At 38.8% G+C, this 15,642-nt stretch overlaps 1 protein-coding gene across 9 annotated transcripts in view; it reads right to left on the bottom strand.

The window, feature by feature from the left end:
• Positions 1 to 15,642, bottom strand: part of NEK1 (NIMA related kinase 1) — a 221,442-nt gene that overhangs the window by 32,353 nt on the left and 173,447 nt on the right. For all 9 annotated transcript variants that reach the window (XM_050791717.1, XM_050791721.1, XM_050791723.1 and 6 more), the window contains one exon: positions 3,683 to 3,834. In XM_050791717.1, the coding sequence (XP_050647674.1) occupies positions 3,683 to 3,834 (152 nt within the window). The remainder of the gene's footprint in view (positions 1 to 3,682; positions 3,835 to 15,642) is intronic.

The following is a 15,642-nucleotide window of genomic DNA, read 5'->3' as shown; positions in this document are numbered from 1 at the left end:
GGAATGTAAATGGAAAAGTTTGTAGACTAAAGGAGTTAATTGATGTTTTAGATGTCTGAAGACTTCTGAAAGAGATTGTGAACCTAAGCCGAGGATTTCATCTATCAGGAAGGCAATGCTTAATAGAACACAAGGGCTAATTAAGGCTTTTCTAAGAGTTTAGACTCAAATCAAATATGTACTGAAGAACTAAAATATAAACACTATTGTGCAAGACTGTCAATATAATTTCCATTAAGAGAAAGAGTAAATAATCTTTTTATGTAGAAATACCTTCATTTTGTACTTATATATACAAACTCCTATAATTTGACTTGTAGGAGCTATAGAAAATCTAGGCATCTAATTAGAATGAGAAAATAGTGTCTAATCTCTTGACTCATCCCACTAGTAGCATTTAACTTAACATACAATTACAAGACTAATTTAGGCTGGGTGCAGTGGCTCATGCCTGTAATCCTAGCCCTTTGGGAGGCTGAGGCAAGAGGACTGCTTGAGGCCAGGAGTTTGAAACCAGCCTGGGCAACATAGCGAGACCTCTCTAGAAAAATATTGCAAAAAACTTGGCTAGGCGTGGTGGCATGAGCCTGTATTCCTAGCTACTAGGGAGTCTGAGGCAGGAGGACTGCTTGAGCCCAGGAGGCCAAGGCTGCTGTGAGCTATGATTGTAGCACTGTACTACAGCCAGGGCAACAGAGTAAGACCCTATCTCCCAAAAAAATTTTATTATAAAAAAAAAAATCAACAGAGCATGCACACCTGCTATGTACCATTACTACAACGAGTAAATATTGACCTGTTCATAAAATCATCTAGTGGCTAGCCTAGAGGAATTAGTGCCCTCTGCAGATGGTATTCAATTGAGGCAGCTAAGCTTGCCACTGTAAGAAAGTATGAGAAGATTAAGATCTTTTACTAAATGAGCACCAAAAAACTTTAAGGTACTTAAAAAAAATCTGGTCTTGAATTCAGTTTTTAGTTGGTTTTCTTATAAAACCCTAACTAAATTTTAGACCAAAAAATAAAAATAATTTTCCAAACAAACATCAAGTGAAATATCCCTATAACAATATGAAATAACATACTTTAAAAACAACTTGATTTTCAAAATTTTCAATTAATACTAAAGGCTTCTAACTTAAGTTTTAAAGTAATATTCTGTCATCAATTGTTCATTAAAAGAACACATGCATAACACAAACTTAGCAGCTTAGAAGAAAGAAAAAAACAAAAGAACACAAGCCACAAATAAGCTGCAGTTCATTCAGATAAAAATAAATGATTTCATAAAATTTTGGGAAAAAAAATTAAAAAAAAATTTTACTTAGCAGTTTGTCAACAATAAAAATCCTAAATGTTGTTATGTTCTCCAACAGGATTAATAAAAACACAATATTTCAGTGTTCAATGACCACAGTCAAGTAGAAGAAATAAAAGTAAAAAGGTAACTTTTCTTCTAGATTGTAAGGTCATTAGCAAAAATCTACAGAACTCTAAGAAAAATGAAAAAGGCAATCTTTTAAAAATAAAGTTTCACTAGAAACTTAAGAAGTTTGCAAGGGCAAGGCTTAAAAAAGAACCAAAAACCAGAAAATAAAATGTGCCAGCAGCATCGATCTATGTAACTCATTACGGAAGAAAACATTATGAGAGTGATATAACACTTTCAATCAGATCAAAATACAAGTTCTTTCCAAAGGTAAAGTAAAAAACAGGAACAAGTTCAAAGAAATTACAAAATAAATTATAAAAAATTCTAATATTTTATAACTTTTTCTCCTGGTGATTTGAACACACTGTACCTTCTCACCTCATTTTAGGAAACTCTAGTTTTATTACCCCAAAAAGTGTGTAACATTTGTCTGAGGGGGTTGAGAGGGCTGACCGACACTGAACAAGGTAAAGGAAGGTTCTTATCTAAGGGGCCATCACTCCTCACAGCTCTCAGAGGTATTGCTTGTTAAATTTCCCTCCCAGATTCAGGATTCCCCATGAATCACAAAGAAAGCAATTTTGTGAAAACAATCCAATTACATGCAGACCACATGTGTGTACTTACACATGTGTACACACACACACGAACAAAACTAGTCAACCTCGTAACTCCCCATTGCCATGGCTTTGAAATGATACATGGCAGGAGGTGGATGTGGAGCTTTCTGGTCATTCTCCTGGGAAACTGTAGAGCACAGTCATGAATTACTTAACAACAGGAAGCATTCTGAGAAATGCATTGTTACAGCCAATTTCATGTTGTGCTAACATCATAAAATGTACTTACACAAACCTACTCAGTATAGCTAACTACATACCTAGGCTATATAGTAGAGCCTGTTACTCCTAAGCTACAAACCTGTACAGCATATGACTGTACTCAATACTGGAAGCAACTGTAACACAACGATATCTGTCTATTCTAAATATATCTAAACATAGAAAAGGTACAGTGAAAACATTGTATAAAAGATAAAAAATGGTAAACTTTATAGGGTACTTATCTTAGGACATTACTACACACTACTATAGACTTATAAACACAGTATGTGCTTAGGCTACACTAAATTTATAAATTTATTTTTCTGCAATAATAAATTAACTTGGCCAGGCCCAGTGGCTCACACCTGTAATCCCAGCTATTTGGGAGGGTGAGGTGGGAAGATTGCTTGAGCCCAGGAGTTGGAGGCTGCAGTGAGCTATCATCATGCCAGTGCACTCCAGCTCATTTATTTTTCATTTTTGAGACAGGGTCTCACTCTGTTGCTCAGGCTGGAGTGCACTGGCATGATCACGGCTCACTGCTGCTTCAAACTCTTGGGCTCAAGTGATCTTTCCACCTCAGCCTCCTGAGTAGCTGGGGCTACAAGGTGTGTGGTAACAAACCTGGCTATTTAAAAAAATTTTTTTGGCTAGATGTGGTAGCTCACGCTTGTAATCCCAGCACTTTGGGAGCCCGAGGTGGGCAGATCACTTGAGGTCAGGAGTTTGAGACCAGCCTGACCAACATGGTGAAACCCCGTCTCTACCAAAAACACAAAAATTAGCCAGGTGTGGTGGCAAGTAATCTCAGCTACTCAGGAGGCTGAGGCAGGAGAATCACTTGAACTTGGGAGGCAGAGGTTGCAGTGAGCCAAGATCATGCCACTGCACTCCACCCTGGGTGACAGAGCAAGAGTCCATCTCAAAAGAAAAAAAAAAAATTTTTGTAGAGATCGTGTCTCGCTGTGTTGCCCAGGCTGATCTCAAACTCTGGGTTCAAGCATTCCTCCTGCCTTGGCCTCCCAATGTGGTTGGTGGGATTGTAGGCGTGAGCCACTGTGTCCAGCCTGCACCCCAGCTAGGTGATAGAGACCCTGTCTCTTAAAACAGATAAATATACAGAAGATATAAAAGCAGAGGTTAATGATGAAAAAAAGAGCTAGGTAAGTTATCCCCTCCTTTTTTCATATAAATTCAGAAACTCTTTTAATGCTGTTTACCAATGACATTATAGCCACTGTGTCCAGCCTGCACTCCAGCTAGGTGACGGAGTGAGACCCTGTTTCTTAAAATATATAAAAATAATATACAGAAGACATAAAAGCAGAGGTTAACGATTTAAAAAAAGAGCTAAGTTATTCCCTCTTTTTTTACATATAAATTCAGAAACTCTTTTAATGCTGTTTACTAATGACATTATACTCACATGTCTTCAGAATCAGAAGGTCCTTCTTTAATGTTTTCATCTTCAATTTCATCTATTTCAAGATTGTCTTGACGAACATCTCCTACGGTGGGAACATCCATAAGGGTTCTGAACAGCTTTGAGAGATCTGGAAGTGAACATGTCCTTAACATCTAAAATAAAAATCAACAAATTTCTTATTAGGAGAAAGATAATTAAAACATAAAAATGAGAGAAAACTAGAACCAATCACAATTTTGTTACATAGGTATATATATAAATATATATATAAAAAATATTTTTAGAGCTAGAGGATTCAAAGGTGACTTGCATAAAGCTAGAACCTAATTATCTTGAATTTCAGCTCAGTCTTGTTTCACAGGAAACTAAACTTGTGAGTTATGTTTGGGTTCTAGCACAGGAATTCCCTGATACCACCTTTGAAAAGTGGGAGAGGTGTTTATTTAGGTATATACATGGAATGGACTTGGATATCTGTCAGGAATCAGGCAGTGCTAGAAACTACCTGTTTTCTCCTTCTCACTCATGACCCATTTGTTCCTCTTTCATGGTGTTTCTGCTAAATGTTCCTCTCATCTTCCTATGGTCAACTTGCCCCACACAGTCTTGCCCAAATGCTGCAGCATGTTAGTCCGAAGTTTGGCTAAGTGCCACCACACATAATTGATGGCCCCTTGTATCACTCAATTGTAGGAACTGCTGATTAGCCACATACTGGTGAAATCAGGGGCCTCAAATCAGTGCAGAGAGAAGCCTATCAGTGCTTCCCTGACCATGGGACTGAGTGGAAGCTTTCTCACTAGAACAGAAGGCTGGAAGGACAAGCACTTTGATGTCAATGCTGAGCATAATTTGTAGGAATAGTAAGAAGAAACTCAGTCAACTGAGTTGAGGAAAGAAAAACGCACAGTTGAGGTGCTGAAAATGTGAATCTGTACTGGATAAGACAAGGAATAATAGAAATAGCCTCTGTCCAACAACCTTTCAACAATTAGAATGTGATAGACAGGGATATGAAACAACTAACTACATACATAACTCTCACAGCTGGGTTAACCCTAAAGGAATCTGTGAGATTTGAAACATGACTACTAAGGCACTGATAAGAACTCTTCACCAGATGGGAGCCTGTGAGGAAAACACAATGTTTAGCATATTAATGAAAATTTATATACTTGGCCAATTTTATTGGTACAATCTGTTTTTGAGAATAATGAAAAAGATTTCCATTATTTGAATATAATTTAAATGTTCTCACATTCAAGGGAAAAACTGTTAGGAACTACAAGTTGGTAAAAGTACACTGCTTATTAAATCACTTAGTGATGGTACCGAAAGTATTTCTTTTGTTGAATTTCCCAGTGTCTGCAGAATAACACGTTCCTTGTTAATTATTTTAATGGTTTGAACCATGTATATTATAAACTAGCACTATATACCAGAAATGGTTTCCTTAGGTACCTGCTAATCAATAAATGGCACATACGCATTATATACTTAAATTTGAGAGGACTACATAAAATAATGCAATATTTCTTAGGCTAAGATATATTTTGGCTCTGATAAAATAATCTCAATTCTAGTTTACTCCTTTTGCTAACCAAAAGAAATTTCAAGTGGTCATGTAATTTGACAACTTACCTGCCAGAACAGGTTTATACCAACCCACTAATCTGACAGCTATCAACTGGATAAGCCCTTCATGTTCACAGTATTCCCTGGTAGACTAATAAGTCCCCCCACTGACTCCCCCTTGGCTTTGGAGGCTTTTTTCCCTGTAGATTTATTTATTTTCATTTTTCCTTTTCATCTTTTTAACAATACAAATGATTTTTTTATTTTAATAGTTTTTGGGGTACAGGTGATTTTTGGTTACATGGGTAAGTTCTTTAGTGGTGATTTCTGAGATTTTGGTGCATGCAACACCCAAGCAGTGTACACTGTACCCAATGTGCAGTCTTTTATCACTCACCTACCTCTCACCCTTCCCCCCATGAGTCCCCAAAGTCCATTATATCACTCTTATGCCTTTGTGTCTTCACAGCTTAGTTCCCACTTACAAATGAGAACATATGCTATTTGGTTTTTTATTTCTGAGTTACTTCACTTAGAATAATGGCCTCCAGCTCCATCCAAGTTGCTGCAAAAGACATTATTTCATTCCTTTTAATGGCTGAGTAGTCTTCCGAGGTACGTGGTACGTATATTCCACATTTTCTTTATCCACTCTTTGGTTGATGGGCAGTTAGGTCGTTTCCTTATCTTTGCAACTGCAAATTTTGCTGCTATAAACATGCGTGTGTGTGTGTGTGTGTGTGTGTGTCTTTTTCATATAATGACTTCTTTTCCTTTGGGTAGACACCCAGTGGTGGGATTGCTGGATCGAATGATAGTTCTACTTTTAGTTCTTTAAGAAATCTCCATACTGTCTTCCATAGTGGTTGTACTAATTTACATTCCCACTAGCAGTGTAAAAGTGTTCCCTTTTCACCACATCCAAGCCAACATCTATTGTTTTACTATTATTATTTTTTTTGAGACGGAGTCTCGCTCTGTCGCCCAGGCTGGAGGGCAGTGGCACGATCTCAGCTCACTGCAAGCTCTGCCTCCCAGGTTCACACCATTCTCCTGCCTCAGTCTCCTGAGCAGCTGGGACTACAGGCGCCCGCCACCACGCCCAGCTAATTTTTTGTATTTTTAGTAGAGACGGGGTTTCACCCTTTTAGCCAGGATGGTCTCGATCTCCTGATCTCATGATCCACACGCCTTGGTCTCCCAAAGTGCTGGGATTACAGGTGTGAGCCACCGCGCCCAGCCACTTATTGTTTTTGGACTTCTTAATTATGGCCATTCTTGGCCAGGCACAGTGGCTTGCTCACACTTGCAATCCCAGCACTTTGGGAGGCTGAGGCAGGTGGATCACTTGAGGTCAGGAGTTTGAGACTAGCCTGGCCAACATGGTGAAACTCTGTCTCTACTAAAAATACAAAAATCTGCCAGGTGTGGTGGCGTGTGCCTGTAATCCCAGCTACTTGGGAGGCTGAGGCAGGAGAATTGCTTAAACCCAGGAGGCGGAGGTTGTAGTGAGCCAAAATCACACCACTGCACTCCAGCCTGGGCGACAGAGCGAGACTTCACCTCAAAAACTAAAGAAAATAAAAGAAAAAAAAATTACGGCTGTTCTTGCAGGCGTAAGTGGTATCTCGTGGCTTTAATATGCATTTCCCTGATGATAGTGATGTTGAGCAGTTTTTCATATGTTTGTTGGATGTTTATATTCTTTTGAGAAATGTCTATTCACGCCCTTTGCTCACTTTTTGATGGGATTGTTTTTTTCTAGTTTGTTTGAGTTCCTTGTAGATTCTGGATACTAGACTAGTAAGTTTGAAGCAGTTTATTCATCTTTGGACGAGAAAATTTTATAAAAGAACACTTTCAGTTCTATAATTCTGATTCTACTATTTCTATGTTGTTTAAACAATATTCTATAGTTTTAACATCCACAAAAAGAACTCTTTCTGAAAATAACGGCTCATCTATATAACACACTGCCTGAGATCTTCATGTATAGTTTTTTTTCTTTTTTATGATTGTTACATAATAATTTACACATCTAGCATTTGGTACCATTAAAAATTCAAACAGGAGTACAAAATTTTAGGGAACCTTAAAATGTTCCCTTCAGTTTTTATTGTTGGTTAGTTCTATTTTTTTCAAAGATGTAGAGAACCATATAACATAGTGAATGAATTCAGTATTACTTGCATTAACTTAATTTCAACTAAAAAATTCTACTCCTTGTAATCCCAGCACTTTGGGAGGCCGAGGTGGGTGGATCATGAAGTCAGGAGATCGAGACCATGCTGGCTAACATGGTGAAACCCCGTCTCTACTAAAAAATAGAAAAAATTAGCTGGGTGTGGTGGGGGGCACCTATAGTCCCAGCTGCTCGGGAGGCTGAGGCAGGAGAATGGCATCAACCCGGGAGGCGGAGCTTGCAGTGAGTCGAGATTGCGCCACTGCACTCCAGCCTGGGCGACAGAGTGAGACTCTGTCTCAAAAAAAAAAAAAAAAAAAAAAATTCTACTCAAAATTATTCTAATTCACTCTTTGGGCTTCAGTAGTTTTCATATGAAATTAGGAAGTAGTAGTATTCTAGTTACACTACCAAATGGCTTATGACGGGCACATCTGTTTAGCCTGTTTACTGCAATTAAATGCTGCTGCTGCTCCCTAAGAATAACCTCTGTGAATATCTGCTTACTTCAACCCATAAATCAAGCTCGAAATGGATTTAAAACATTAATTTAAAAATTAGGAACACTTCCCAAAGGCAAAAACTATGGACATTATCGAAGAATGGAATACTTTAACAAATCAAAGACATCTAAGGTACATGTGCTATTTATGTGAATTATACGTTAATCATTTTTTGCCACTTAGCATTTGCTTTAACAAGAAATTCTCAAGTTTTCATAAAGGAGATCAGTTTTTCATCCCACTCCCTATCCACAGAACACATCTGGTCTCTCTCCATCCCTTATCCACTATCACCTAAAGTGAAGAAACACGAGCTGATTGAAGGCAAATTTGCAAGAGGGCACTGACAATAAAGTGTGTGTCCTTCCTGTTCTTTCTCAGATTTGCCTGCCACAAAGTGTATGCGTATCCTGTTTCCCTTCTGTTGCCTTGTGGTGAGCACAAATAGCTCAGGCCTACGCCTGCTTTCTAGGGACAAGATGGGTCTCACTCTCAGTCTTCCTGCTACTGGAGCTTGACGGATATAAAGCTCTTATTGTGGGTTAAGGAAGTTTGTTCTTCAGATTCCAAGGACTAGTCATTGGAGGAAAATATTGAGAGGCATGATTTTAGGCCAAATCTAAGTCACATTTTCCAACAGAGCTTTATCAAAAATAAAACTGATATTATGATCTTTATCTGACTCTGTTTTTTTTTTTTTGGTTTTGTTTTTTTTAAGACCTTGGTGTTCATGACTGACTTTTTAATTTTTTAATTTTTATTTTTTTGAGACGGTGTCTTGCTCTTGTTGCCCAGGCTGGAGTGCAGTGGTGCAATCTTGGCTCACTGCAGCCTCTGCCTCCTGGGTTCAAGCGACTCTCCTGCCTCAGCCTCCCGAGTAGCTGGGATTACAGGCGTGTGCCGCCACACCTGGCTAATGTTTGGATTTTTAGTAGAGATGGGGTTTCACCATGTTGGCCAGGCTGGTCTCAAACTCCTGCCCTCAGGTGATCCAGTTGCCTCGGCCTCCCACAGTGCTGGGACTACAGGTGTGAGCCACTGCGCACAGCCATGACTGACGTGTATGTCATTTTAACTGGCTGCAAATGAAGCGGAGTTAGCAGGTAATTTTCTTATCTCAACCTACTTCAGATTTCATAGGATTATAAATTAATCAAATCTTGAAAATGTTACTATTTTTAAAAATTCGATTGGAAAAAATATATTGATAAAATATTTCCCTTTATAAAATCATAACAAATGCAAAGTTTTGATTTCAATCTTTACAAATCTATGTTGGCCTACAGACCATTCAAGTGAATTATGAAGGCATGTATCCCAGCCAGGAGTAACCTCTGAAGAATACCTTCATACCTGACTAGCAGGCTCCAGATAAGGTGGAGGAGAAATGGAGCTCATGTACACAAACTTTCTCCACCAGCCTTGCTTCAATTTTTCCAATTATTTATGATCATGTATTTTATCATTTATATTCTCCAATTAGAATGGCTCCATAAGCAGAGGATTTTTGTCTGTTTTCCTCACTACTGTAACTCTAGAATTTAGAGTGATACCTGGCACATAGTAGATATTTAATAAATATTTGTTGACTAAACGAATCTGCCTTACAATAGCTTGACTCAGAGTGAGAAGCAGAGGGGTGGGAACTCCACAAATTCATCCTGTATCCACTTGTGAGGACAACCAAACAGGCTTCATCAGTTTGCACTTTTAAAGAAACAGTTGTTCTTTAGAGAAGAATACAACACTGTATCACTGGCTTTAAACTGCTTATCAAACCTGTTCTACCTTTGTTCCTTCTGAAGGTAGAACAGTGTTTCCATAGACCGATTTCTACTTTCTTTTTTTTTGAGACGGAGTCTCGCTCTGTCGCCCAGGCTGGAGTGCAGTGGCGCAATCTCGGCTCACTGCAAGCTCCGCCTCCCGGGTTCACACCATTCTCCTGCCTCAGCCTCCGGAGTAGCTGGGACTACAGGCATGTATCACCACGCCCGGCTAATTTTTTTGTTTTTTTAGTAGAGACGGGGTTTCACCGTGTTAGCCAGGATGGTCTTGAGCTCCTGACGTCGTGATCGGCCCACCTCGGCCTCCCAAAGTGCTGGGATTACAGGCTTGAGCCACCATGCCTGGCCAACTGATTTCTACTTTTAAAAGCCTCCTTGTAAAAGGCTTTTAATCAAAACGCATCACTGATGAATGCTCCCTAACAGGACAAAGAAAAGGAAAGGTTTATGGTAGAGAATGAACTTTAAACAATGCTTCACCATTATCTTCTACTGTTGGACTTCTTTGGCCTATTCCTTTATCAAAACGAAGGTAGATTTGGTAAGGTACAAAGCAATCATATGTAAAAACTCCCTAACTGATGAATACATTCTATCCACAGATAGAATTTATTGGGCATTAACCGTGTAGTAGATGCTGAGGATATAATGGTGATTGAAAACAGACCTAGTCCTTGCCTTATGATACTTTTAGGGAAGAAAAGTATCCTGACTCTGGGAATTCTGAACTTAGAAAAGTTATCACCACAAGACCCGAGAACAGTTCTAGCAACAGAAAGGAGAAAGGCTTATCTATGTTTCAGAGCCACAGGTCTCTGCTGGAATAAGACTGACGGGGGTAGTTGGGGGAGGGAGGAAGGAAGAGAGAGGGAGAAAGAGAGGGAGAGAGGGAGGCAAGGAGAGAGAGAGGGAAGGAGACTGAGATTGAATGTCTCTTTGATGGAGTTCACTGAATATACGGACCCAAACTTTTCAGACTGTTCTGATTCGTGGGCTATAAATTCTACCACTCTGTTCACTTAACACCACAGATGTGTGGTGTTAATTTAGTTTACGCCACTTTTTTTTTAAAGCAAGTCTTTACTCCTTCAAACTATAGTTATTAATATTTAAATATTACAGCTAAGTTTTTTTTGAGACAGGGTCACACTCTGTCATCCAGGCTGGGGCGTGATGGCATGAACACGGCTTACTGCAGCCTTGACTTCCTGGGCTCAAGCCATCCTCCCACCTAGCCTCCCAAGCAGCTGGGACTAGAGGTGGGTGTGTGACATCATGCTTGGCTAATTTTAAAATTTTTTTGTAGAGATGGGGCTCACTATGTTGCTCAGGCTGCTCTCAAACTCCTGGGTTCAAGTGATCTTCCCGCCTTGGCCTCCCAAATACACCTAAATTTTATGCCACATTCCTCTACAACAAATTCCAAGGTTTTCCAGGCAAGTTTGCATATAAGATGGCAATGCAGGAAGTACTTCACCACAGGCAACAGTTATTTTATGAATAAATTAGTGATAAACAGAAAGTACAATTTTAAATGACCTTTAATCAGTCTTTGTGTAAGAAACTAGATCAGTCACTTCATGTCACTAATACGTCCTTCAAAATCTACACTGACACACTATGTACTTTACCTCTCTGCACTGTAATTTTCTCACCTGTAAAATGGAGACAACAGTATTAATGGCCAGGCACGATGGCTCACGCCTGTAATCCTAGAACTTTGGGAAGCCGAGGTGGGCAGATCGCTTGAGGTCAGGAGTACAAGACAAGCCTGGCCTACATGGTGGAACTCCATCTCTACTAAAAATACAAAAATTAGCTGGGCGTGGTGGCAGGCACCTGAAATCCCAGCTACTTGGGAGGCTGAGGCAGGAGAATCGCCTGAACCCAGAGGGCGGAGGTTGCAGTGAGCCAAGATTGTGCCACTGCACTCCAGCCTGGGTGACAGAGTGAGATTCAGTCTCAAAAAAACAGTCTTTGTCACATAGGGTCCTTGTGAGAAGTAATTATATGTCAAGCAGCTAGAACAGTATATAGCACACTATTAGCCAGCTACTATTACACTAATAATTAGTATACTTTTATTAGATACCTTTGCAAAATCAAAGCAGTCCATAGTTATTTCCCAAGATAAAAAATATTAATAATTACGAACAATGCAAGGCTGTTTTCTGATTGCTACTATTTTGCTTACATTTTAATGAGTTAGAGTCATACATCCTACTAGTAACAACAGAAAGGTCAGTATAATCTGTACTACTCTGATAATATGGTCTTAAATTTGGTACTTCCTTTTTATTACCACCAAGAAGTAGACATCATATTAGTAGCCTCTTTCCAAAATTTTATTGGTTGCTATCCAATAACCCTATATAGAAAATTAACTTAATATTTATGAATGTATTTGATAAGGTATTCATAATTGTAGTTCATTGGAAAGGCATAGCACTCAAAATTAGACATTCTTTTGAGGCATTATTAATATTTTTAGCAGTCAAAGAGGGTTGACATATAACATACTTTAAACACTTTACAGGCTGCATTGGGTCAACTGTCATCTGTGGCAGTATTTCTCGAGTGGGGAATGTGGACCACCAGCAGCAGACTGACTTACAGTGTGTGCCAAAAATGCATATTCCTGACCTCTGCTCCAGATATATTAAAACAAATACCTTTAGATGCGAGGTATAAGAATCTATTTTAGACAAACATTCTTCATGGTACCCACGTTAAAATTCTAGCGTGAAGGCTCTATGGTTCAGAACAAACTGATCATTAATCAATGGTGAATGAACAAAACGGTGAATGAACAAAAAGGTTTTCATGAAGAAGTTCTAGTTTTGACTAAAAATTGCTCTGTAACCTACTTTAACAAAAACAGCTGGCCACCTAACTAGTTATAGTCATTTTCCATTATAGGTTATCAATCGTATTGCTGCCTCATCGGATTTCTAAGTTATCAGCCAACAACATAGAGTACTGCATGGCATGCCTTTGCAGTGCCCTCCACTGAATAATCTATTAAAAGCTTTATTGCAAAATGTGACTCTTTCAAAGACAAGCAGCTAATTCATTTGGTAATCTAGAATCTGTCCTTATGTAAACAAAACCATGAGAAAACAACAATTTTAGACTGTTTAATTTTGACCTTTCACAAAGTAACCTTCAGTGATCTCCAAGTGTTATACTTCATTTCAGCAAGTCACTTTATAACTACCTTAAAAAATCATTTACTGTATTTACAGTAGAAATAGTACTGAAGTTATCACAGGTTACAGAATTTATTGGTTGTTATAGAAAACTCCAGTAGAGAAATCTCTTACAGAGGGAAGAAGCAAGGAAAGCATTTACTCCCCTAAAAAATTTATATATTTCTCTCCTCTGGGGAATATGGCATAGTTTATAATTCTCTTTTCATTTTGACTATCAAACAAATCTCATATTCAATATTAATAGCTATGTATAATAGTTGCTAGTGGCTTGCTGTTTATAATGCTTATTCTCTAGCACAACCTGTATATTTGGATGTGATCAATTCTTCTGGTCTGAAGCAGGGTATAAACAAATATGTAGCATGAAAGGAAGGGCAGTCTTCTGGAATAACCGTGCTTATTCCAGGTCAACACTTATAGCCCTGCTGATGAATGGTGGCAATCAAAGCATTACTCTGATTGCCACCATTACAGTGATCAACTAAGCCACTAACTACTATCTGTATGGTTGCTTAAACGTGTAATTCAGTTTACTGTCATTACATCTTAGTTTCTGCAAAAAGAGCCATTTAAAGTACATTAGAAGAATGCCTTAGTATCATGATCCAGAGCATATTCCCAGAATTCTAAGGCTCTAAAGACGTGGCTAAGGAACTGCTTGTGAGGTGTAGGGCGGGGTAGGGGCAAGAGGACAAGGGAGGACTTGGGCCACAAGAACAGCTCCACTTTTATGTCTTTAAGACATTGCATTCCTTTATTCAGAAAAAAGAGAGACATTTTCTAGAAACCGGGGAAAGGATCCCACAAATTTGAAAACTAAGGACATCTGCTGAAGGATAAGGATGACCGGAATCTTACCTCCTTCACATCTGAGTTACTAAGAACTAGCTGTAATGCCTCGAACACACTGTGCTATCTCATGTTAAAGATAGTTTATTTTGCTTTAAATGTTCTCCATGTCCCATCCACCATGCAAACTTTTTCAGAAATCTTTCTTTGTTCTAGGACAGACATAATCATTTCCTCTTCAGTGGTCGCACTATCCCACATTCATCTCTCCATTACAGGAATTATCATAATGCATTATAAGTGTTTTCACTTATTTGTTCCTTCTCAAACTGTGTGGTAGATAAGATTTACAACAACATCCTCAAAGTAAATACAAAAGTCTCCTAGAAAATTTCTTATACTACTCACCAAAGTAAACTGAGAGCATGAAGATATATTAATGTACATCTTATTTAAGACAGATCTTTGGTGTACTGGTTAACAATCCTCACATTAGGTATCACAGATACATAAATGTCTAGATGTTATCAGATACTCAAAGACTAAGATTAAGCATATTTGGCTGGGCATGGTGGCTCACGCCTGTAATTCCAGCACTTTTGAAAGATCAAGGTGGGAGGATTGTTTGAGTCCAGGAGTTCTAGACCAGTCTGGGCAACTTAGCGAGACCCTGTCTCTGCAAAAAATTTAAAAATTAGCCAGGCATGGTGAAGCATTCACCAGCTATTTAGGAGGCTGAGGTGGGAGGATTGCTTGAGCCCAGGAGGTTGAGGCTGCAGTGAGCCCTGATTGCACTCCTGCACTCCATTCTGGAAGACAGAGCAAGACCCTGTCTCTAACATTAAAAAAAGATTAAGTGCATTCACAAATACACTTTAAATAAAATCACTGTAATAAGTGAAGCTGAAAAGCTAACAACTACTATATTAGAGTTTCCTGTATGTGCTACGGTAGCATGTCCTATAACTGTAATTTTCCAACCTGATGGCTAAGATGATGATGTCTGACATTACTTGGGATGGCAATTACTAGAAGTGGAAATGAAGCCAAGGCTCCACTTGAAAGACTATAATGAGTCACAGTTGAAAAGAACAAAGAGAAGCTCATTTCAGGCCAGGGTAACAGCAAGTGCAAACTCTCGCAGGAAAGGGCGTGGTGTATCAAGGGAAAAATGTTAGAATGAGCTAGAGAAAAATGTTTTGAGGTCAGACAGAGAGGCAGTCAATGCCACATGAAACCTTGTAGACCACGGTAAAGAGTCTGAATGTTATTTAAGCAGCAGAAAGCCATTGAAGTCTTAAGCATGGCTGTGATTTGACATAATTTATAATATTAAAAAAGACTTCTGGTTTCTATTTGGACAATGGATTTCACACAGGTAGCCACAGAATGAGGAAGATAAGTTAGGAAATAATTGGTTGATATGACTAATAGATTGATGACATAGATGAATAATCTGTAGGAAAGAGCTAGAGTAATAAAGTTGAGTATCATCAGCATATAAATTATATTTAAAGCCTTGGGGTCAGATTACTTGGGAAGCAAATGCAAATAAAGAAGGCCCAGGATATAGCCTTGAAATATCACATTTATCTTCTGGAGACTTCCAGCTCTGGCCATGAGAGGATAATAATGGCCAGACTTAACCTCCCACAGGAAACAACTAGAAAACTGGACAAAATACATGACATTGTGTTTAGATATTAAACAATAAGCAGCACACGACTGTCATCCCTGTGAGAAGGGAAATGAATGAACTAAACCCTACCACTAAACTGGCTTTCTGCCTGGAGAAAATATCTGGACTTTGGGTGCAGCCTTGCTAGATTGATGAGACAAAGATCCAAGTTCAGGGAGGTAGAACTAGAAAAGAGAGTTTTATTTGAAAAATAAAAAAAACTTCAAAACTTTGCAA

Source organism: Macaca thibetana, chromosome 5 (assembly GCF_024542745.1).
Source record: "Macaca thibetana thibetana isolate TM-01 chromosome 5, ASM2454274v1, whole genome shotgun sequence".
NCBI classification, from domain to species: domain Eukaryota; kingdom Metazoa; phylum Chordata; class Mammalia; order Primates; family Cercopithecidae; genus Macaca; species Macaca thibetana.
This window is presented reverse-complemented; position numbering and strand designations above follow the sequence as displayed.